Genomic DNA, 24528 nt, shown 5'->3' on the forward strand with positions numbered 1-24528 from the left:
AAGAGGAGGATCAAAAAGGACGATTGAATAAAACAAGGTGAAGGGAAATCATCTTTCATGTCACTATACAGAATTTTTGCTCACGCTTCATACTGCCTGCTCAATAGGCTGATATGGTGATTAGAATACCAAGTTTTTAAAGTCAATATACAAAACACATTTCAGACATCGAGCTTTAATAATTTTGTTTGATTTAAAAACTGATTTTTTAAAAATGTGTTCTGTAAAATGTCCATAAAATTATGGTCTGAATATCTGAACATTTTAAGCTCGCTCTGGCATTATTGATTTGTCAAGTATCTCTTCTCTTTTTTTATTCCATAAAGTTCTCGAGATATTTGAAATATCATATTCATGTAACTCAGTGTATGTATTGTATTTACTCTGTATTATAATTGCATTTTTTAAATCTTGTAAACTGAATGTAATTTAGCGTACGGGCTGTAATAATCAGTGAGTATCCCTTGCAGGTCTGATTGTCAAAACGTATCAGCTATCGTTGCACGCTCGCTTTTTGATTGGTGAGTTATGTATACCTACAGTATTCTAACAAACAACTTGAAATTCCCCATTCATGACACTTCATTAAAAAAGTTCGGCTCGCGATTGCGCTCCCATTATTGTTGCTAAAAATATATTAACCCATGCATCCTATTCATAATTAAAAAATGCTTAAAATGTCCAGTTTTCTGGCCTTGAAATAAACAAATTTCGCGCTCTCATTAGGCTCATCAGATTAATAAGTATGATGATATCATTTTTATGAATTCCTAATAATCAAATTTTCCCTTTCTTCAGAATGGAATATCGACAAGTTTCATTTCGCACTTAGGGAAAGGAAGTCATTATTTTCATATGACAAAATGTCTTAAGAATGGCCCGGTCCTAGGTAAAAATATAATCAGATCGCGCTTCGCGCTCGTATCATTTTTTAAGTGTGGTCCAGATCCACTTCAGAATTTTCCTACACAGTGCTTGGAATAGTGCTTAAATTCACCCTTTTTCAGATCGGATTATCAAATGTTTTCTACTCGCGTTTCGCGGTCGCATTATTGCTTTCATAATTAAAAGAATTGGAATGCTCAGATTCTAGGTCTAAATTCTAAACACGTGCACGCATATTTACATGTATTAAGATACGCAGCTTGTTCTTTATTTAAAACAAGCATAAGTTATCTAGTTTTAGATCAGAATATAAAAAAGAAAAATCTGCATGAGCTTCGCGCTCGCTATATTATAGGAAGATCCCTAATTACCAATCCTTTTCCTGATTTACAAGACATGAATAGAGTGTGCCATTTTTAGGTCTACATCTCAATTTTGTTTCCTCTCGCGCTCATATCAATTGCATTTTTATATACCTATCCTGTTCATGATTTCAAAAAAATGCTTAGAATGTTCATTTTCCAGGTTGGAATGAAAGAGTTTTCAGCTCGCGCTTCGTCCTCGCATTATTTGATTGTTCAAATATGTATCGTCTTCATAGGTAACTGGAAACAGTCTTTGACAGGTCCCTTTATGATCAGGCCAGAACGTATGTTAAAAATCAATTATTTGTTACATACTCAATGTTCAAGACTCACATACATTGCTGAAAATGTTCAATTTTCAGAACAAAGATAATTAAGTTTATAAACATTTTATCTCGCACTCTGCACTCGCACTATGTATATCTACGTTTTTTTATTAATAAAATTAAAGTTAAGAAGTGACTCTCCTTCTTTCTCTCTCTCTCTAAAAAGGTGTGTGTGCGTGGGTGAGGGTGTGTGTGTTGGTGAGGGGGTGTGTGCGTGTGTGTGTGTATAAGAATAATGGAAAACCCAATTGTGCCGCCACCTTTGAGGAGAGATTTCCGTCCATGTTCAGCACAACTAGCAAAAAAAAAATAATCGTTTCCAGGGCCCTACAAGTTGATTGCAGTACTGTATGTGTTTCGAAAACATAAACATTTGAAGGGATTAGGAAGAACATGGAATTCACATTTCACAGAAATCATTTTTTTTTCACTTTTCTGCTCCTCAAAATAACAAAAAATGCATTTAAAATCATGAATATCAAAGTAAATCCAATAAAACATTTCTTGTTCATCAATTAAAAATCTGCTAATCCAATGGTTTTGCAGTGCTAACATGTATCATTAATGTTCAACAACCTAGCTCTGTTTTTCTATCAAATTATCAGTATGTAATATGTATTGAACATGTCATCGTAGTGAAGAGAATTTGATCTTTATAACTCAGAAGAACATAGAGAAGTTGAATTTTACAAAACAGAAAACTGGGGACTAATTATAAACTCTGGTCATATTAAATCTCATAAAAATATGCGAAATGTAGTGTTGTAACTTGTACACGTAATGAAGGCTGGTTAGAAAAGGGACTTGTTTAAATCCGTGAGTAGTCGAGAGTATTAAGATTGATAAAAATTCACTTGTTTAAATCCGTGAGTAGTCGAGAGTATTAAGATTGATAAAAATTCACAGAGAAATAAAAATGATTGGTCAGTTTCTTCTGAATATGATTTAGTTTTCCTTCTAGCCTTTATACAGGTGCGTATCCAGGATTTTTTAACCCCGGTGGCCCGACTTAATTTGGGCGCCCCTGAGAACATTTCGGAAAATGGCGCATCCGGCGTGCCAGGCATTTATAGGTGCCTTAAATGAATGTTGGATTATCTTATTTCATAATCGAATGAAAAAGGCAATCGAAGACCACTTTTTTAATGTGTTTATAAAAAAAATCCATGAATATGTTGTAATACCACTTTTTGAAAATAATAAATGCGACCAGAAAGCATAGAATTTTAAGCACTTGGGGTCTAAATTTAGTTTAACTTCTCATCAGAGTGGTAGGCCCGAATATAACTAGGTGTGCGGGAGTATTTCTCTACTAGTGGCAGATCCAGCTTTCGCCATTAGTTGGGGGGGGGGGAATTTTCATCTATTATGTTTCCCGATCGGAAGATCAAAGCACTTTTGCAACAGTGAACATCATGGTATACGTATACCTAAACAATAATTGATGCAAGCGTGAAACGCGAGCTTAAAATTCTTAATATTCTGACCTCAATTTGGAAAATCTAAAAGCCCTTTTGGTAATCAAGAATAGGATGGGTATCCATCTCAACATTTCATACGAGCGCGAAGCGCGAGCTGCCTATTTTTGAATTTCCAACCAAAAACTGGACATTCTAAGCACTTTTTGTAACCATGATGTGTATCTATCTAAAGAATTGATTGATTTTTTTTATTCTGACCTAAAATTTTGACATTCTAAGCACTATGGTATAGTCATGAACAGGATGGGTATCTAACAAAACACTTTATGCAAACGCGAAGCGCGAGCTGACAATTTTAGAATTTCCGACCCAAAACTGGACATTCTAAGCATTTCTTGTAAACATGAACAGGATGGGTATCTACTTAACAATTGTGGGACCGCGAAGGGCGAGCTGAAAAATTGATATTCTGACATAAAATTTTGACATTCTCATCACATTTGGTAATCATGAACAGGATGATCATCTAACTTAGCAATTGGTGCGATCGCAAATTTTTTGATATTCCGACCCAAACTTGTCATCCTAACTAAGCATATTTTGTGACCAAGAACTATGAAGTTTTTTTTTATATTTCAACCCAATGATGGACATTCTGAGCACTTTATTTAACCATGAACAGGATCGTCACCTTACTAAACAAGCGAGCCCGAAGAGCGAAATGAATTTTTTTGATATTCTGACCTAAAACTTGGACTGCCTATGCACTTATGGTAATCATGAACAGGATATGGACGTCTAACTGTAAGCATTTTGTTGAACATCAATTCGGCGCCGCTATGTCGAACATCAATTCGGCGCCCCCCTTCCCTCTTTTTTTTCCTTCTCTCATTCTTTCCCATTTTTTTCCTTTTCTTTTCTCCTTTCCCTCCTTTTTTTTCTCCCATTTTCTTTCCCTCTCTTTTCTTCCTCTTTTTAGCGCCACCTTTTTCGCCTACCCGGGGGCCCAGGCCTTGAAATCACTCCCCGGAATACGCGCATGTTATATAAATGTTAGAATTATAAATATTATGAAAGGGTGCCAGCAGACTTTGTTCTATTCCTAACGATTTCTCTTGTTACCATTTATACAAGAAATCTACCAGCTATCAGTCAGTGGGCTACTGAGTGGACACGTTGTTGATTACTTAATCAAGTGTCATTGAGGTGTTCTACACACACAACAATTGGAGTAGGTCATAGTACTTTCTGTGCTATCTCATTAGATCGACCTTGAGCTGTGGACAAGAGCTTCAGAGAATGCGCACATCATGAAGTCAGACACGAATCTTTGTTTATTATGAATGGACATCGTGTTGATTATCTTAATTGATTAGTTTATCTTCTTTGCAATTCACTTCAGGTTGATCCGGGGGCGAAGTGGCCCTATTTGCGACCCCCTCCCCTAAAAAAATGGAAATAAAGAAAACAAAGAAAAAAGCAAGGAGAAAAGAAAAGGAGAAGAAAGACAAGAGGGGAATAAAAGTGAATGAAATAAGGGGAGAGGTTAATTAGAAAATAAATACTAACTATCAGGTAATTAGATAGGAATAAAACTTTCGCTCGCGCTTCGCGCTCGCATTGCCTGTTGGGTAAGATAATAATCTGCTCAAAAGGATAAACATTGGGCTTAAATAAACCGTTTACAAAGCAGTATTCACAGAATATCCTGCTATTCGATTTTCCTTATTCTATTTTAGCGAGTCCTAAGCTAAAATTATTTTAGCAGTCAATAAATGTCCCCTTGTCGGGTCAGTCTATCAAATACTTTCTTGCTTTGCATTTGAATTAATTGTTATTTTTCAATTAGATTAGCATCCTGTCCATGATGACACAAGTGTTTGGAACGTCTCGTTTTTAGATTTAAAAAATTAAACAAAGCTTTAAAGATTTCCTTTCAGGTCAGTATATAAAAAAATCAGCTTGCGCTTCATCATTGCATTTTTATTGAGATATTTCAGTTTGTCCTTTATAATAAAACGTGTTCAGTTTTCGGATCGGAATATTAAAACTTTTTGCTCACTCTTCGTGCTCGCATCAGTTGGTTTTATAATATGCTTAGAATGTCCACTTTTTAGATCGGAATATCAACATTTTCCACTGGCTCTTGGTGCTCACATTAATTGCTAGACAGATCCTGTTCATGAAAAAAAAAATTCAAGTCACTTTGAAGCGCACTTAGCCAGGTATACTGACCTAATAGAGATATTTTAAAAGATAATGTATTTCAATGATCAAATAGTGCGAGAGAGAAGCGCGAGCTGATTTTTTTTAATTCAGACCTAAAAAGGGGCATTATAAGCAAAGTTTTGTAAACATAATACCAACCTGTCCAATTCATTAAACAAGCAATGCGAGCGCGAGCTGACATAAGACCCCAAACAGAGACATTTCAAAGACTTTTTTTTAGAATTTCATGAAGAGCATACATATCTCACCATAGTCATTTAATGTGAGCGCAAAGAGCGGGCTGTTTTTTTTTTTAGTTTTTATTTGTTTTTAAGTATTACACCTATACACACTTTTTGCAGTCATTGTAATCATGAACATGATACGTATCTCACTAATCAAATATTGCGAGTGCGAAGCGCGAACTGAACATTTTTATATTCAGACCTGAAGAGATGAGTTCTAAGGCTTGTTTTTTAGCAATTTAGTAAGACCATACGTATTTCACCAAACTTGATGACGCGAAGCGCGAACTGAGATTTTTTTATATTCAGACCAGAAAACGGGACATTTTAAGGACTGTATTAAGGAATTCGTGGGGAGGGCACATATCTCCCACTAATGCGACCGGAAGCAATGACTGAAAATGATTTACATTCAGACCTTAAAAAAGGGCAATCACTTTAAAGAGAAATGTCAGTAGTTGCAGTAAACACTGATTTCATGAGGAAGTCTGTAAAACCAGGCTTAATTGTCATTATATCATCGAGGATCTAGATCTGGTACAGTTACATAAACTGAACTTTGTAATCTTGAAATCTACGCTGAAAAATGTTCACACTGAAGATCACCAGCACAGATAGGCACACGTGGGACAGTGTAATATTATTGCTGGAATAAAGACCCGACGTAAGTGACCGAATCCGCTATTATTTTGCTTATTTCTCAGCAATTACTCAATTTCTTCCAGAATCCTTTGGCACATATTTTTTATTCATACAAACAGACACTTGGGTGGTCATTATATTAGATTCTGTAAAAAGTAATTTTGAGATCGTTACCAGTACTGGAATTTATCTTTAAGTAGTCAGGAAAAAGAAGCATATGTCATACACTACATTAACTAATAAAAACTTTTAAACACGACTTGAAAATTGGATGTTTTATTACCTCCCTCCCACGGTAGACTTCACCGGGAAAATAAAAGAAATTACGAGTAAAGAGTAAAGAGGAAGGAAAGGAGAAAAAGAGGAAAGGATGAAAAATAAAAGGGAAAGGAAAAAAAAGTGAAAAGAAAACTAAAGAAAAACATAAGAAATGGAAAATGACCGAAGTAAGCGGCAAAAAGAACGAAAGAAGAAGATTTGATGTAAGAAAGAACAAATCATTCCGAAATAGGCCTACTCAGCATGCTCAGTGGCGGATTCCCTTTTTGAGAGCCGAATCAAAATTTGCAATGTAAATATACCGTTTTAACACAAGAGTGCCCCCCCTTGAAAGTGGGGATTTTTTTTCTCCTTGTCATTTTTTTTTCACGGACGAAATGACCTTCAATTTTTGGTGAAAACCTTTTTATTTTCTTGTCAAAATTCCATCGGGAAATCTTGCATCCGCCCCTGGGCCTACTAATACATTAGCATGATAAGTAAGACATTGGAAAACGAAGAAAAGGGACAAGAAAAAAAAAGAAGATTGGTAAATTTGATGCAATAACGGTCGCAATCGGGGCAAAAGAGTCCCTAGCCAAAGGCTTGAAATATCCTCCTGTTATATGTCCCAACCTAGGTAAAGCTTTACGATGGCAAGAGTTACCATTAAAAAGTATCTTCAATCTGCAAAGCCACCGGGGTCTCTGCCCCAGACCCCATGCACTAGGGGCTCTTCATCTGAAACCTATTTCCTGAATATATTGGAAAATGTTTCGCATAATTAGTATTTCATTTCAAAAAGCCCTTTTATTTTATAGCTCGCTTCGTTCGTGGCGATTTTTTTTTTTACTAATTCGCGCATTGCTTTGTGTTGTGTTGCATCATAATGTTTGGTTTAATATACGCAACTGCATCAATAGGTCCATGATCGAATTAACGTGTTGTGTAAAAGCTATATACTGAAAAATAGCGGCAATCTGGAAGGTTTTCAGTCCTGAGAATCTAAATTGGAGATATTTTTGACATTGTATTCAGTGAATTTTAAAATGGCTTTGATATCAAGAGGTTCCGCCCCATTCCCCACCTACATAGCACCGGCACACAGATGGAAGGGTTGGGCCATGGCCCCCAAAAGTTCTAAAACCAAGAATAAAAAAGAAAAGCAAAAAAAAAAAGAAGTATAAAATATGATGTCATTCACTGAATAAAATGTCAAAAATATCTCCAAGTTAGATTCTCAGGACTGAAAGAATGATCTTTTTTCTCGCTCACTTCACTCGCTCGGGACTAATATTAAGCAGCTTTTTGGTACATGCACCATACTGTGTCCCTCTTTTTTTTTACTATCCACGCTACTGACGCATAGAGCTTCGCGCAGAATCATAAAGCAAAAATCCTGTTCATAAATAGTGGCGTACAGATAAAAAAAAAAGAAAAGGAAAGAGAGAAGGGTGAAATATGATATTATTTTCTTGACATCATGTCAGAATCTATCACAATTTGTTTTCTCGTTCGCTTCGCTCGAAACATTATAAAAAAATCTGCCCAATGCGGCATATCTGGCCCCTCAATTGTATTGCCTCATTACACAACTGTCTGTTCATACCATGATATAACCAGGGAATCTTTGGCCCCTGCCTAGCGCCTATTGACGAAAGCTGGAACCGCCCCGGCCTGATATGGGCTAATCTCCATCCTTGCGGATGGTTTAGAAAAAAACAGATCAGTGCTCATTGTGAATATTGATACCTCCTTGGTTCAATAACCACAGCATTGATTAAAGTGAGGGTATTTAAGTTTCCACTTCAAGTGAAATTTCATCAGAACAATTCTAACCTTGTTCGTAGGTGCATGGTTAGATCGAGCTTAAACAGCTGCCTGCTATTATCCTCACTCGGTAAGTTCTCATTTCATTTTTTTATATTTTGTTTTAACGCCGCGCAAACGTAGTCAGCGGTGGTATGGTTCTACGACTAGCATGACTAGCGTTGGGGGGGGGGGGCAGCCGGCTCTTGCCACCCCCACTTTGAGAGGCACAATTAAAACTTGTAATATAAAAATGCCGTTACAACACAAGTGTGCCTCCTTCTTTTGAGAGTGAGGACTTTTTTTATACTTTTTTTATTCGGGAAATTGTAAACACCCCCCCCCCTTTTGGAAAGTCCTTGATCCGCCCCTGATTTGATGTTCAACAACTTTCAGGGAATATTCATAAAATACGATTTCGTATTGAATTTCGCAGATGAATAAATGAACGAATAAATAAATTATGTATATATATATATATATATGTATAATTTATTTATTCGTTCATTTATTACATACATATATATATATAGCTCTGGGGAACCAGGATTTAAGCTACGCCTACCTTTGTTCTCTTCATCCATTGCGTTGGTGCTTTTGTGACTTAGAAAGATACCACAGGTATCTGAAGATAATAATGTCTAAGAGAACCAAATGGCTATAACGTACAAACAAATTCATCTTGTTAGGTATTACCAAATACATATTCATAAAACATAGGTTACTACATTAATAATTCTTTATTCAGGGGCCGCAGAAGCGGGGGGCTGAGGGCTTCAGCCACCCACTATTTTCCAAAACCGTGTACAAAAACGTAAAAATGACCATAGGATTGTGATTTTTGCATGGTCAACCACCCCCCCCCCCACATTGAAAACCGTTCCGCGGCCCCTGAATTATTAAGACTAAATTAAACCGCATCAAACCCGGCAGATATGGTTCCAAGTCAGTTACGTACCTAGGATTTTCCACAGGGGGGGGGGAAACCGTCGGCCAAAAGATTTGACAAGCAAAAAAAAAAGGTCTTCAAGCTCGTCAGGGGGGAGGGGGGCATGGATACGTCGGATACGTCTTTTGCATGGGTTGTGACTCGCTGAGGGGGGCAGAGTGCCCACGTGTGAATGATATCTGCTGTTAAGAACCGGCGGAAACGTTATCCGCCGGCAGAACCAAATCCTACGCTACCGTGACACCGGCCAAAATGATCGGTTGCTGAGTATGATGAAATGCTTTCACATCATGATTTCATCGGTCGGGGATACGGTCGTTGCGGCTGTACCTTGATGTGAAAGCAGCATCAGTCTAAATCTACTCAGGTTTTTGCGAGACCATACCAAGGTTAAGAAAGCTCTTTATCTTTTTGTAGTGCAAAATTGACGATTTAGATCTATATCTGCACTGTTAAAAATAATTTAAACAACACTGTTTGCAACGTGAATCGCATATTACTTGTTTAAACATTTTTAACAAGTGTTTAATGTCTTGAACAACCATGGTTGAATTATCAATAATTAAATATTTGAATTCAAACTTTGTTGTTTAAGATTATATTCACTTGTTTAAATGATATATCAACTACTGTGCGATTCACTTAGTAAACAGCGTTATTTAACTTATTTTTAACATTGTGTAGGTTCGATTGGCTTCTGTAATAGACATATAGCGTAGACAATGTAATGTGTGTTTCATAGTTTTCAACTTGTTACATTAAATTAAAAATGCATTTGTTTTTTCATTTCATTATTGTATGACCACTGTTTGGATGCATGTGCTTCCCTTATAAGTAATTAATTCATAATAGAAACAGACTATGAGGAAATTGGGATACATATAAATACGGTAATATTCATGGTCTTATTGAACTTATTGAATGTATAATATACTAACAACCCATATTTTATTAATTTGTTCATTTATTTTTCTTTCCTGCACTTTTAATTCATGTCCCAAATCTAGTCACAGTTCTCTGCTGTCGCATATACTGCATCAGAAGAAAGTGACAGAAGAAATGTTTTTAAAATCAAAACAAAAGCAAGAAAAAAAGGGGAGAAAAGAAAAAAAATAGAGACAAATATAGAAAAAAAGAAAAGTAAAGAATAGAAAAGAAAAGGATAGAAAAGAAAAAAAGAAGAAAAGAGAAAGACAGAAATAAAAACAAACAAAGCAACATAAAACAAAATAAAGTGAAAATTTAAAAGTAAAAAAGGCAAGAAACAAAAGAAGAAAATAAAATAAACAAAGAAAAAAAAAATGAAGGAGAAAAAAGGAAAGAAGACAGAACTCAAATTATATGAAATGAGCTAATCTTTTAAAGAAAAAAGTTCCGAAAAGCGGTGGCAAATATAGTTATTTCTTGACTGGTTGGCAGCCGATTCAAGAAAGCAATTTAGAGAAAAAAATAACAAGAGAAAAAAGTACATCACAAATGAATGATATCAATTTTAATTAGAAGGTGTGTGGTAAAAATGGTCTCTCGTGACTAATTGCCAAATAAAAACAAGTTAAGAAGGAGAAGAAGGTATTGATTTTTTTTTTGGGGGGGGGGGGGTTAGAAAGTGATGCAGAGGTTTGAGATTCGAGCCCTGGTCACGTCTTTCGGATGGTGACGTTTAACGTCGGTCCAAGACCGTATATAATCATATTTGATTGATAAACTTCTGTAAAAACCCAATCACCCTTACAAACTTAATACCACAAAAAATACCGCGCGGATAATGAAGTACCAGATACAATCTTGTGATGAACACGCACACATACACACACACCCTTGTCGGAATAGAACTTTATAATATGCTAAGCCATTTGAGCCTGGTATACCTATATTAACCCATGCTTGGCTCTGTACTATAATTGTGGCCAATAGGTTGAAAGAGAATTATCGCTTGAAAGTTGCAATTAGATATTGATATTTAAACTTTATTACAATTCATTTTCACATTATTTCTTGTAATTTTCAATATACTTCTTATACATGTACATGTTTGGCAGTGAAGTGAAGAGAAAAGGGAAACCATTTTCCATTCTTTCAATTCAATGACACTCCTGAACCCCACCCTTGAAAAAAGAAAAATCTTATTTTTATTTCTTTCATATTTATTTGTTAAGATTTCCTGTATTTTGATCTTATTTCTTTATCGTACAGAAGCTCTGCAGCAACCACCAAGCATGCAATCAGAACTTGAATACCAAACTACAGGAGAGGGGGAAGACTGTGGCACTCAGGTCAATGTCATCAATCGTATGGCTGCACTTCCTGTGGTCAGTTCAACTTTGTCCCAAGTGACCAATGCTTACAACTGGAGTAAGGACAAGAATAGTCTGGTCAAGTATACTCTGGAGATGGCTGAAAGTACTGTAGCCATGGCTGCTAGCACTGCCCAGCCGGTGGTCAATAGACTTGAAGGACCAAGTAAGATAATGCTTGCTTTCTACTTTTTCTAATCACAATTCGATCTTGCATTTTCTTTCCTTATTAAGATCCTCATATGCACCTCAATATATACTTTTTTCTCTTCAGTTTCTGCTGTTAATGAATATGCTAACCAGCAGATGGATAAACTTGAAGAGAAGATCCCAGTCATCACTGAATCACCAGAGAAGGTATTATCAAACCCCAAAGACATTGTTTTGTTTCCAATGTTAACATCTAACATAATACTGTCTTGTGATATGCAGAGTTGGTGTCTTGAATGTTGAACCTTTTTCAGAAATTAAGAGAGTTTTGGTCCTGTGGCATTTTCAACCTTATAGGTAAACTTTGTTGCTATCATTCAATTTTACCTGTGTCTTTTCTGGATTTAAAGGGATTTGTTATTGATCAAGCAAAATTGTGTGATGTTTTTATTGCTATATTGAAAGTATAGCCCTGTCATGCTGCTCAGGTCACCTATTTATCGACATGATTTAAATTGTCTAGATCAATCTTGAATAATAATAATGTTAAGTAATTACAATGTAACTTCCAATCCCGAATACCTTCTGTAGACTAGAGTGCTCAAGGCACATGTCATAGAGAATTAAAAAGAAAGTAGAAAGGGTTTGACAGGATTTTCAAAAAGATTCCGCAGAGATACAGATTTTGATGATTTCAGGAAGGTTATTCTACAACATGGGGCTTTTACATGTATGAACAAAGAACCTTTCCCCTTATGTTTTTGAAACTGAATTCTACTCATCCACAAATTTACCATTCCTCTTGAATTGCTTGTTTTGTCCTGATCAGATGATGATGAATCTCCAGGATGGCACTAAGAAGATGATTGAGAATACCAAGAAAGCTGGTTCAGATCGCATCAATAACCTTCTACTGACCAAAGTCGGGAAGGCACTGACCACTGGAGTGGACATTGCTCTGCTGCTTTCTGAGTTTGCCGTGGACTACTACCTTCCTGAAGAAACCAGTAAGTAGTCCAGAGAAAGGGATTCATTGCATGTTTATTCTGGATCAAACAATTTTGTTTAAATATTAGGAAGAAGCAATAAAGTGGAGATTGGTAAACACAGAACACCAAGTTGATGTGTGTTTCAACCAGTGTAGTAGCCTGAGAGACATGATCAACCAGTACATAATTTTCGTAATGCTTAATTATGATTGATTTTAATCCTAACAATGTTTGTATGTTTAAATAGAGGACATTGGTCCAATGCATTTTGATGAGGATGGCCCTTCGGATTTCCAAATATTCGTATGAGTTATTTTTTGAATGATTAAGAAAATCAATGGTTTGTAACTGAGTGTTTTCATATTTGTCTAAAATATAGATTGCTATGTATAGAGTCCAAAGTGATCTCGGAATTTTCACATACTAAGGGATTATGGTTATTGCCTCCTCTCTTCTATTTCATACTTGCACATAAAGTACTTTTTATTTTCATCTATTCATCTTTTTAAATATAGATTACCTGTGTCATTCATATTTTGCAATATTGTCCTCTTGTTATAAATGACAACTTACAAGCCGCTGTTGGAGCCACAGAAACTCCTTGTCATTTAGATTGAATGAAAAGTTTAAGCAAATGCAATGAGTTTCCGTGGCTTCTAAGGTTTATTTTTAATTGGTCTAATGCCCATTCGTCCAGTTACCAACTCGTCTACTATCATTTGGTCTATCATCACTTCGTCCACTATCCACATAGTCTAATTGCCATTTTGTCCATTCACTATTTCGTCTAATCATTTCGTCCAATAGCCATCTAAAATTTGGTCTATATAGTTGGAATTGGTGTTAATTGGGCGAAATGAATGAAAATAAAATGGATATTAGACCAACTGGTTTTGAGACGGAATGGTCATAGACAAACTGATGATTAGCCTGCTAAATGCTGATTGGACCAAATAGTTGTTGGACGAAATGTTGATGGACGGAATGGCATTAGACTAATTGAAGGTAGACAATAAGAATGGTGAGTGGACGAGTTGGCAGTAGACGATTTGACAATTTACTAATGGACCTGCCTTCAGAAGCGACATCAATTCATTAATATTATTATTCGCTCAATTTTTAATGTGGTTAAAATTTCCAGTGTTATGTTTGTTGATATATTTTCAGTTGGCCTGTAAGAGAGACGCTTGATGATAGTAAAGAACTGTGTCCATTTTTTTTCTTCAAAATCTCTCGTCTATCTCCTTCTAGCCGCTAATAACGGTGAGGCGCAGGTCCCACACCAAGCCTTAGCTGCTGCTGGAGTTGAGCCTGAAGACCATATCCCTGAGGATAAGCCCCTTGAAGCGACTGTCCAGCGAGCAAGCCGTGTGTCCAACAAGGTCAGACGTCGTGTTCTTAGCAAGGCCATGCGTAATATCCGTTATGCTCAGAAGCGTAGTCAGGAGACACTTGAGAAACTGTACTTTACTGTAGACTTGGTAAGTGGGATTGGGACATATCCTGCTGAAATTTGATCCCTGTAATTCCCAAAGGCTTTGTACAGGGACCAACTGGTTCAGGGACCAACTGGTTCATGTATAAATCATATTTACAAAATCAATGGTCAGGGTTTTTTTTGGTCAGATTGTATGGAGATTCCTGGGCCTATATTGTGAATATAGAAACCTAGTTATAACTTTGTTGCGATATACTTCCACTATATACAGGGTGACCAGATTTCACAAAATGAAATACGGGACAATATACAAAGATCAAAATAGGTGGTTTCAGACCGTCTCGAAGTTGCCCACACACAGTGTTAGACTTGTGAAAAATATAAAGAATTGGAAGGGAGGGTGAATAAAAGAATGAAGGAGAGAAAGAAAAGAGATGAATTGAGAAGGACATAAAATTAAATTATTTTTAAAAAAATAACAGAAAGTTAGAATAAAAGAAAGATGAAAGAAAGAATAGAGATAAAAAAAAGTTTCCGTCATTCTTTGAAATGAATATAGAAAGAAAGAAAAAGAAAGGAATGGAAGATGAATAAATATGTAAAAGAAAAAATAAAGAGAATCAAAGGGAAAATTTGAAAGTAAAAAAAATGAGGAAAGAATGAAGGAAAGAAATATGTATCCTTCATTCTTTGAGAGAAAGAAAAACAGGGAGAGAGGGAGGAAGGAAGGAAGGAAAGAAATAAGGAAGGAAGGAAAGAAAGAAAGAATGAAAGAAAGAAAGAGGGAAAAGAATTAAAGGGAAAAATGAAATAAAGAAAGGAAGAAAGAGAGGGAGGGGAGAATGAAGGGAGGAGAGAACGAAAACTTAAAATAATGGAAGAGAAAATAATGGAAGGAGAGAAAGAACGAAAAGAAACAGGAAAGGAAGAGAGAAGGAAGCCATGAAATTTCAAGGAAAGAAAGAATGAAGGAAATAAAAAAGGAATTTTGATAAAGAAGGAAAGTCAGAGAAAGAAGGAAAGAGAGAAAAAAAATGTTCAGGAAAGAAAGATAGGAAATAAAGATAGATGGAACAAAAAAGGACAAGCAGGAACACTGTTAGAAAATTTATCCTTAAACTAAAAGAAGTTCCTGCAGCAGAGTCTCGAGAACACCTGTAATCTTACCAGATTGCGTAATCTTACAGGATATTGGTATTTGGTGTGTGTAATCTTACAAATTTCCTTACATCTCCTATTTCTAACAGACCTGTTCTGTTAAATTGCAGAAAAATTCCTGTTTCATGAATTTAAAGAATGATTCTGGTATTGCTTTCTGCAAAATCTTCTTTTATTTTTCTGTAAAATCAGGGTTTTTTTAACAGTGAAGGATAGGGTAGAAAAGAAAGAAAGAGGACAAAAGTTCAAACTTCAAACAAACCCAAAAAATCCAATCATCTAACAAAATCACTATGTTATTTGGTGTTATTTTTTAATGTATTTAAAAAATTTTAAAAAGTAAATTGTTTTAGAAAATCACCGCAGAACTTGCAAAACTTTACAGTTATCCATTTATTTGTTGTTTCTGCTCCGTCATCTGTTGGTTATTTAATGAAAATTCTTCATTTTTAAATGTATTAACTGCATTTGTTCAATATTCTGAAATACGGGACAATTAGGCGTCCCGGGAAGGGTTTGTCGGGACGCCGGGACGAAGGAGCAAAATACGGGACAATCCCGGGAAATACGGGACGTCTGGTCACCCTGACTATATAGGCCTATTTCTCTCTTGATGCATTCAAGGTGTTGAATTATTGATAAAAAAAGTGGACACATTAGAATACAATTTGCATCACTCTTTAGAATTCCTAGCTACATACTGATTAGGCCTGGTACCCTCCTGCTGCTTGCTGCTCCTTTCACCGACAATTCAAGAGACAAACAAAAATAATTTTTCCCCCTTTTCAACTCTTTTTTTCTTGATCAGATCGAGTATGCTCGTACAGACATCGATTCAGCTAACAGTTAACAGACAGAAAATGAATAAAGCCCCAGTATGAATGAAAACTTCTGAAGACATTTCAAGTACGCATGTCTAACCCTTTGGAATTCGAAATATACAATTTCATTTATTGATGATTGTTTTTTATATCATGATTTGATGTAAAATTGTATTTTCAGAACCATATGCAGGATGTATAATATAATTTCCATTGAACCCATTATCTTCATCTAATATTTTGAATAATTAGAAGAAATCCTTAATTGTTATTGATTTAGTTTTAAACATACAATTTCCCTCATGCTTCTTTAGAATAAAGAACAGAAGACCTTGGCCATTGCTCATAATCTTGCTGGTCGTCTACAAGTCTTGAGTGGTAATATTGCAGGCAGTGTACTTCTTTTGCCCAAGAGTCTACGTACTAAGGTAGAGGAAGGTCGAGAGCTTGCTGATGCCCTTTATAACTCACTGGAAGAGGTAAGGTCGAACCTTAATAGCAATCAACTTTTGTCTTGACCGCATTGCAGAGCAAGTCTATTATAGGCGCCAGTTTTATACGGGACGCCAAGTGTAAAGCGACGTATTCTGTTATAAAAATCATTACAGAATACGTTGCTTTACACTTGGCTTCCCATACTTTTCCGACGTTAACCATGCAAGGTTAAGTATTTTAAATGCCATCATTATTTATATGGATTAATCTTGGAAATAGGGGTAATCAATTGTACTGATCATCTTGCATGAGTTTCAGGTCAAATGATCAAAGTCAAAGGTCATTTAGTGTAACTGAACTGACCATGTTGGGGGTATCAATATTGAAATCTTATCCAAAGTTAAGTTTTTGAAACGTCATCATAACTTTAAAAGCATGGACTAATTTCATGAAATTTGGACATAATGAGATAATCAAGAGTCACTGATCATTTTGCGTGAGTTTCAGGTTACATGTAATTTACGTCATAGCTAGAAAACATTTTGAACATTCATGCATTTTGGATGTTGACGTTGCTGACCGTCCATAGTTACGACTGACCGGATCAATCGTAACTCTTTGTAAGACGGGACCCAGCTCTATTGAATAGCACAATGCAGGCGAGACTGCAAGAGACGTTCCACTTGTTGAATAAAAAGACAGCATTGCGATATAAGGGCACAATTACATGAAACTTGACAGAAATCACATATATTTTTATGATTGATTAGGCCTAAGTGCGTGAACAATATAAGCTATATGTTATGTGATCCTGGATTCACTTTAGCTGCTTTTTGCCATTCCTTTCATACCGATTACCGATACCCTTATCTGTAGACCAGACAGTAATTCATGGCAGGGGGTGCTGATGTAAATTAAAAAAAGCAAAAATAAATAAACTAAATTTATAAAAAAATTAAGAATTAAGAGGTTTTCGGTACAAAATGAGGTCAAATTGATCCCGAGAAAATTGAAAAGCAAAAAAAAAAAAGTTTCACTATATACAAAATGAGGTCAAAGTGGTCCGGAGAAATATTAAAAGCAAAGCTAAGAAAAAGGGGGGGGGGTCACTACAAAATGAAGGTAATTTTGGTTACATTTTTCCATTTTGTCACATCTTTCGGAATACCTGGGAGTGCTGCCTATGGAGAATAATACAGCACCCCCAAAGAAATTTTGTGGGGTGCTTCAGCACTCCCGCTTCCCAGGGCCATGCCAAGCTATCATACCCTCTTCCAAATAATGAATGGTCTATTTTTTCTACCTTTAGATGAGCGCACACCATGTGTCTGCATGCTGGTGCTAGCTCTCTGTAGCAACAGTTCTCTTACCTAATCTTAATTTGATATTTGCTATTTAATTGTCAACATTGGTCTTATATAGTTTCCAGGAGCCTGCTAGGAAAATTTTTAACTCTGGAAAGCAATTTCAAATGTGTGAATTCAGGAAGGAAAGTTTTTGAGGTGTTCTGTTTTCATATTGTACAGCCATATTGCACTCACCAATGTACTGTAAGTAGTGTTAACCTTGTATTGTTATTATCTGGTTGAGCTTGACTGTGAGTACTATTGTTGGGATCTATTATGTAACTGTGATGGCTTCTTTTCATCTCTGTGTTCTTTTAGCACTGGGTGCATTGTGCTTCCGTGTGAATGGCATTCCTTGCACAGATACCTATACCCAGTCCTCTGTTAGTAGCCCTGCAAATAAACTTGCACATCAGCCTTACATTAGGAGTGGCTTCTTAAAAAGAAGAATCCTGTATAGTGCAAATTCATGTGCAAGTTTTCAACTTTCAACTTGACTTGGTATTTGCTGGTGATATTCACCCAAACCCTGGGCCAGAAAGTGATAGAATAAATATAATTCATTATAACCCGACAATGACCAATGCTTCTTCTCAATTAAAATCTACACAAGTAATCAAATATAGTAATATTATTCTGAGCTATGGCATTGGAAAGATAACTCTTCCACATTACCACATAAAACCTTAAATGTTATTGCATCATACGGGCTTCAACCTCATAATCGAAAAACACGCCGGGGAAATAGGGGCGGAAAACGCCGAAACTGTCGCCGAAATAAACGGGTGGCAACTTATTCTGACTCTTCACAACATAAAGTCGATCAGGCAGAACAGAATGTCTCTTTCTGCATGATTAATACACGATCAGTTCGTAATAAAACTTCTGAATTTAATGACTTCGTCGTAGATCACAATTTTGATATTGTTGGTATTTGTGAGACATGGTTGCACCCAGATGATGATGCAGTGATAGCAGCACTAAATCCAGGTGGATATAAGTTCACTCACACTCCAAGACTTCATAAAAGAGGTGGTGGAGTTGCATTTCTTTATCGTAGTAACCTTAATATAAAAGTTGTTCCTCCTCTTGATATTAATACATTTGAAATGATTGAAATCAGTATTATACAGAATTCTATATCTGTGGATATGTGTATCATTTATAGGCCACCAGGTGCCTCATCTTCTCTCAAGGAATTCATTGATGATTTTTCTTGTTTATTAGATTATATTCTCTTTAAGAATTCCAGTTTGTTAATTGCTGGAGATTTTAATGTTCATGTGAACGATGATTCTGTAAATACTAAGCTTTTCCTTGAAACTTTAAGTGCTTACGATCTCACACAGCACATTCATTTGCCAACTCATACTCATGGGCATACTCTGGACCTACTCATCACCCGCCAGTCAGATAGAAATATTGTGAAGGATGTAATGGTTATTGATGGCCTTTCTGACCACTCGGCCATTATTTGTAAATTGAACCTGATAAAGCCTCCCGCTATAAAGAGTTTGATTTACACACGTAATATCAAATCTATCGATGTTGAAAAATTTGTTGACAGAATTTCTAAACTATCTCTTCTTGAAAACTGCTCTTGCTCTGATATTTCCGTCTCTGTAGAACACTACAATACAATTCTAAGAACAGTTCTTGATGAACATGCTCCTGTAAAACAGCGACATGTAACAGTTCGCCCCAATACACAGTGGTACTCTCAAGACATTGCCGACAAAAAACTTCAGCGCAGGAAATTTGAGCGCAAATGGCTAAAATCAGGTCTAGAGTCTGATCATAAGAAATATCAGAAACAACGTCGGGTAGTACAGGCGAGTGTTCGTGTTGCCAAAACATCTTTCTCTATGCTGGTTGAAAAATGCACAAATACGAGACAGCTCTTTAGAGTTGCCAATTCTCTGCTAAATAGAGGTAAACAAAATCCTCTTCCTACTCTTCCAGATCTTCCAGAACGCTTTAATAAATTTTTCGTAGAAAAAGTCCAGAAGGTACGATCAAGTCTCACCAGTGTTGGAGAATTTGATATCCCACTGATTACTAACAAAACCTTGGATACACTTTCTCCTACTACTCCTGATGAAATTGCATCCATTATCATGAATTCACCTTCAAAATCCAGTGAGCTTGATCCTATACCAACACTGCTTCTGAAAAAATGTCTCCCTGCAATCTTACCCTCAATTATATCTATTATAAACTCAAGTCTTTATTTAGGGATAGTTCCTGATAGCATGAAGGTTGCAGCAGTGCGCCCTACCATTAAGAAGTTAAATTCAAAGAGTGACTTTCTCCAAAATTATAGACCCATTTCAAACTTATCTTATCTTTCCGAGGTCGCTGAACGAGTGGCCTTCTCACGTCTTCGTGCATATCTTCTTGAAAACAGTTTAATAGACAACTACCAGTCTGCCTACCGCCCAAACCATAGTGTAGAAACATTACTTACTAATCTTGTAGATAACATCCTATCGGAAATGGACAGAGGTAATATAACTTTTCTCGTGCTGCTTGATATGTCAAGTGCATTTGACACCATTGATCACTCTGTACTAATAAAAAGACTACACTCTCTTGGAGTAACAGGCATGGCACTAAAGTGGTTTTCTTCATACATCGATCAAAGAACCCAATATGTGTCTGTCAATAATTCACAATCAAATAGAACTCTCCTTTCGTATGGTGTGCCACAAGGGTCTTTAGGTGGCCCATTAATGTTCTCTGTTTACCTTCAGCCTATCAGTGCAATTATTAAAAAACATAATATTAAGTATCATTGCTATGCTGATGACATTCAGCTATTCATTTCTGTACATCCTTCCCCTGATGCGATTGCCAGTGCTTTGAGAGTCTTAGATGCCTGCATCCATGACATGAAGTGCTGGATGGATTCAAATAGTCTTAAACTTAATGAAAATAAAAATGAATTAATTGTTTTTGGTTCGAAAAAGTCTATTGTGAAAATTAACCATGATCGCTTGCTTGTACATATTGACGAAGTTATTAGGTCAGTTTCCTAAGGTACGTAACCCAGGTGTGGTATTTGATACCAATATGTCTTTTGTTGAACATGTATCTAGCACATCAAAGTCTGTTAGATATCAATTGCGGAACCTAGGGTTTATTCGAAAATTCTTTAACAAACAAGCATGTGAATTAATTCATGTTTTAATCACATCTCGGCTTGATTTTTGTAATTCTTTTTTCTATGGACTCACAAAACAACAACTTAATAGACTGCAATCTCTTCAAAACTCAAGTGCCAGACTCCTCACCTTTACACCGAGAATGGACCCAATCACACCAGTTTTACATTCTCTACATTGGCTTCCTGTCCACAAATGAGTTCAGTTTAAACTTTTATTTGTATATCGAGCCCTCAATGGATTGTCACCGCAATATATCCAGGATTCCCTTAGGCCATACAATCCTATCCGCACTTTACGATCTACAGATTGTAAGCTGCTTCAAACTCCCCGTACCTATCATTCCTGGGGAGACCATGCTTTCTCGAATGCTGCAGCCAGGTTATGGAATATGCTTCCTCTCTCACTTCGCTCCATCGAGACATATACTACTTTCAAAGATCACCTTAAGACATACCTATTTCAATTGTAATTGATTTTAAATGTATATTGTATTTTGTTGTATTCCATTTATGATTAAAAGAAAGATAATTCATCCCTTCCCGTTCGCTGGCTGTTCATGTGGGACCCGGTGTCCTCAGATTGCTAGAGCTCCTGTGAGTTATGTACTGACTGGGTTTACCCCTTAAATTGTCAGTGAACGGGGCAGCTAGAGGGCTCTGGGTTCCGCATGATGATTGGCTGATGGATGGGTTGGGGTGAATGAACCAGATGTGAAATTATTATTATTATTATTCTTACATCGTACTTGTTAATTGTTCTTGTGTAGTATTTATATAAAATTCCATAAAATATAATTTTTACATTGTAAAAGAGAACTGTTGCTCGGCTAGCGCCATGAGCGTCTGCTGACGGTGTGTGCGCTCTACAAATATACACTATTATTATTCTTTGTTCCCTATATCTGTCCAAATGATTTATTATTGCTGACTTCATATCGCTTTTCTATTGAATGTTTTTAATGAATTTGACAACCGGTATCCTCAAATCATCGGCACCCCCCTTTAAATATCGGTTTCTTTTCTTATATTTTTGATGTATTAAAAATTCTAATTTCCTTTGAGAAGTTGAAAAAAATTATAGCTAAGTTATAATTGCACCGGAGAAATGATCTCGCTCAGTTCTTTTATATCCATGTACGTGACAGAGAGATAAATGTTAAGCTATCTATTTAGACACCTTTTTTCTGTCTTTAAATGATATTTTTCCTTAACATATTCAAACTTGGATGATACATTGCCAATATTTTTGACATTTTGTATCGATGTGAACATTCAGCTAACTCACAGGAAAGTCCAAACTTATTAAGTTATTGAAAATTCTTGATATAAAACATGAAGGGATCTTTTTATGTGTTTCAGTTTAAAGTATTTTCTTCTACGGTCAATGATTTCGATTGTAGGTGCAGATGATTTGTAATATACCAGTCAATGTCTTTGTCACTGCTAAACTGCAATTGAACAAGATGTCTGATATCTCCATGTCTTTTGCTGGTTCCTTGGTATCTTTGAGGCCTATCCAGTGGATGGTGAGTCTTCATTTTTGGCAAAAAAATCTTGTTCTCAAATGCTCGTGTTAAACATAAGAGCTTATTGGTTAGTTATAGGGCTTTTATAAAGACTGCATCAGTCATTATTAAAATGCAATCAAAGAGCTGGAATTTGTCGACCTGTCGGAACGACAAACAAATTATAGTAGAGAGTTGAGATAATGCATTTCTTCATTGCAAATTCAAAGACTTCACAACCAATTTACAAATTATTAATTGCCAATATTCATAATGTAAAACTTAACGAAGAGATTTCTCAGCGTATACATTTGTCAGTACTGACAATTTAATGATTTAAGCCAGCTCTTTTATGAATTCTTGCTTACTGAGCTATCATACCCTAATCTAAATATTATTATTTCAATTTTTGGCATTGAAACAAGTTCATGACAGGAATTCTTTAAAAAAAAAATTATTTTGGCTTACAGATACAGTTTAGGTGTATATGAACAAGAAAAGAAAGGAAACTGCAGAATCTGTTTTCATGTTTTTTCTTTATTATTTTCATAATTTCGCAGCTATCAGATAGAGAATCAAGCAGGCGCTACGAACATCCATCTGATTCTAAAAACCATCACGGAGCAGTTGGGAATGACGATCAACGTCCATGTCAAATTAGTAACACCTCAAGTGATGATAAAGTCAAGGATGGTGATATCCCCTCTGACATCGACGGTGATCTCAATGATACCATTGATAAGGATGTTGTTGGCGATGTTGGTGGAGACTTTGACAGAGGCAAGATAGATCATGACGAGTCTTCAATCGGATCACCGGTGGGTTATACTAATCAACTGAATAGATATATGCAAAGAAGAAATATTATTTGAAGTGACTTTAACATATCAGCCGTAATTACAAGCATCACTTTCAGTCGAATTGGGCTTCCATTTACATTTTAATGACGTCAGGATGTTTTCCCTAGTGGGAGGTACCGTAAACTATCTTTTAGGAGGGATTAATGTTCAACAAACATTAATTTTTTTATCCCTCTTAAAATTCGATATTGGCTTAAAAATACTGTTTAGGCATAGTTGAACAAGAAAAGAATGGAAACTCCCCAATCTGTTTTATGTCGTATATTCTTTATTATTTTCCTAATTATTCAATTATTCAGCTATCAGACGGAGAATCAAGCAAGTGCTACGAACGTCCACCTGATGACGAAGATTCTAAAAACCACGGAGCAATTGGGAATGCCGTTCGACGACCAAGTCAAACAAGTAGCACCTCGAGTAATGTAAAGAATGGTGATATCCTCTCTGACATCGACGGTGATCTCAATGATACTATTGATAAGGAGGTTGTTGGTGATGTTGATGGAGACAAAAGAGATGATCACGAGCCTTCGAACGGATCAGCGGTTGGTTCTACGAATCAGCCGAATAGAAAAAGTTCTAAGAAAAAAGTGAAAAACATTTTCAAAAAGAAAACAAGATAAAGTAGGAACAAAATAAACAAGCACAATTCTTTTGGGGTGGCCCGTCAGCAGTTTTTTTTTTCTGTACAAAAATGCCCACCTCAATTTTCTTCGTTGCTTGCTCAAAATCCCTTTTCATAATATTATTTTCCTTTTCACTGATATTCTATGGAATGTCAACATGGAGATCCATGTGAATTATACAAACTGCTTGAGATAACTAGACCCGTTATGTTAATAGTCAAATTTGAGGAAAATAACAAGCCTATTCTTGTTAAGGATGACTGTGCTAGTCAAGATCAACTAGAAGAACTAAGTAGAGGAGATTCTGATATGCCTGTAACGAATTTAATACACGTATTCGAGGAAACTTGTACACAGCAAAAACTGTGGTGTTGACCGGTGTACATAGAAGACCACACCAGTTATTTTACACCGGTGTTAAATTGGTGGTGTTAGTTTTACACCTTACATAGGTGTTATTACAACACCTATGGTTGTTACATTTACACTCTTTGGTGTTATTTTCAATCTCTAGAGTGTTATTTTAACACCTCAGGGTGTGGTCCTCTATTAACACCAATAGGTGTCAGTTTTAACACCACAGTTTTTACAGTGTACCCACAGGTTATTTTTTTTCAGGTCTCTCAATTAAT

The 24528-nt window shown here is 36.1% G+C and overlaps 1 protein-coding gene across 2 annotated transcripts in view; it reads left to right on the forward strand.

The window, feature by feature from the left end:
• The window catches only part of LOC121416230 (perilipin-2-like), a 33216-nt gene extending 9267 nt beyond the window's left edge, over nt 1-23949 (forward strand). Inside the window, exons 1-9 of one of the 2 annotated variants that reach the window (XM_041609734.1) lie at nt 8143-8250; nt 11302-11568; nt 11677-11759; nt 12382-12559; nt 13793-14022; nt 16273-16437; nt 22306-22431; nt 22971-23228; nt 23570-23949. In XM_041609734.1, the coding sequence (XP_041465668.1) occupies nt 8205-8250; nt 11302-11568; nt 11677-11759; nt 12382-12559; nt 13793-14022; nt 16273-16437; nt 22306-22431; nt 22971-23228; nt 23570-23893 (1677 nt within the window). In that variant the 5' untranslated portion in view covers nt 8143-8204 and the 3' untranslated portion in view covers nt 23894-23949. Of the gene's footprint in view, nt 1-8142; nt 8251-11301; nt 11569-11676; nt 11760-12381; nt 12560-13792; nt 14023-16272; nt 16438-22305; nt 22432-22970; nt 23229-23569 lie in introns of those variants that run through there. The other variant, XM_041609736.1, reaches the window with a different exon arrangement.
• The last annotated feature ends 579 nt before the right edge of the window (nt 23950-24528 follow it).

The sequence above is a fragment of the Lytechinus variegatus genome, chromosome 5, assembly GCF_018143015.1.
Source record: "Lytechinus variegatus isolate NC3 chromosome 5, Lvar_3.0, whole genome shotgun sequence".
In the NCBI taxonomy this organism is placed as follows: domain Eukaryota; kingdom Metazoa; phylum Echinodermata; class Echinoidea; order Temnopleuroida; family Toxopneustidae; genus Lytechinus; species Lytechinus variegatus.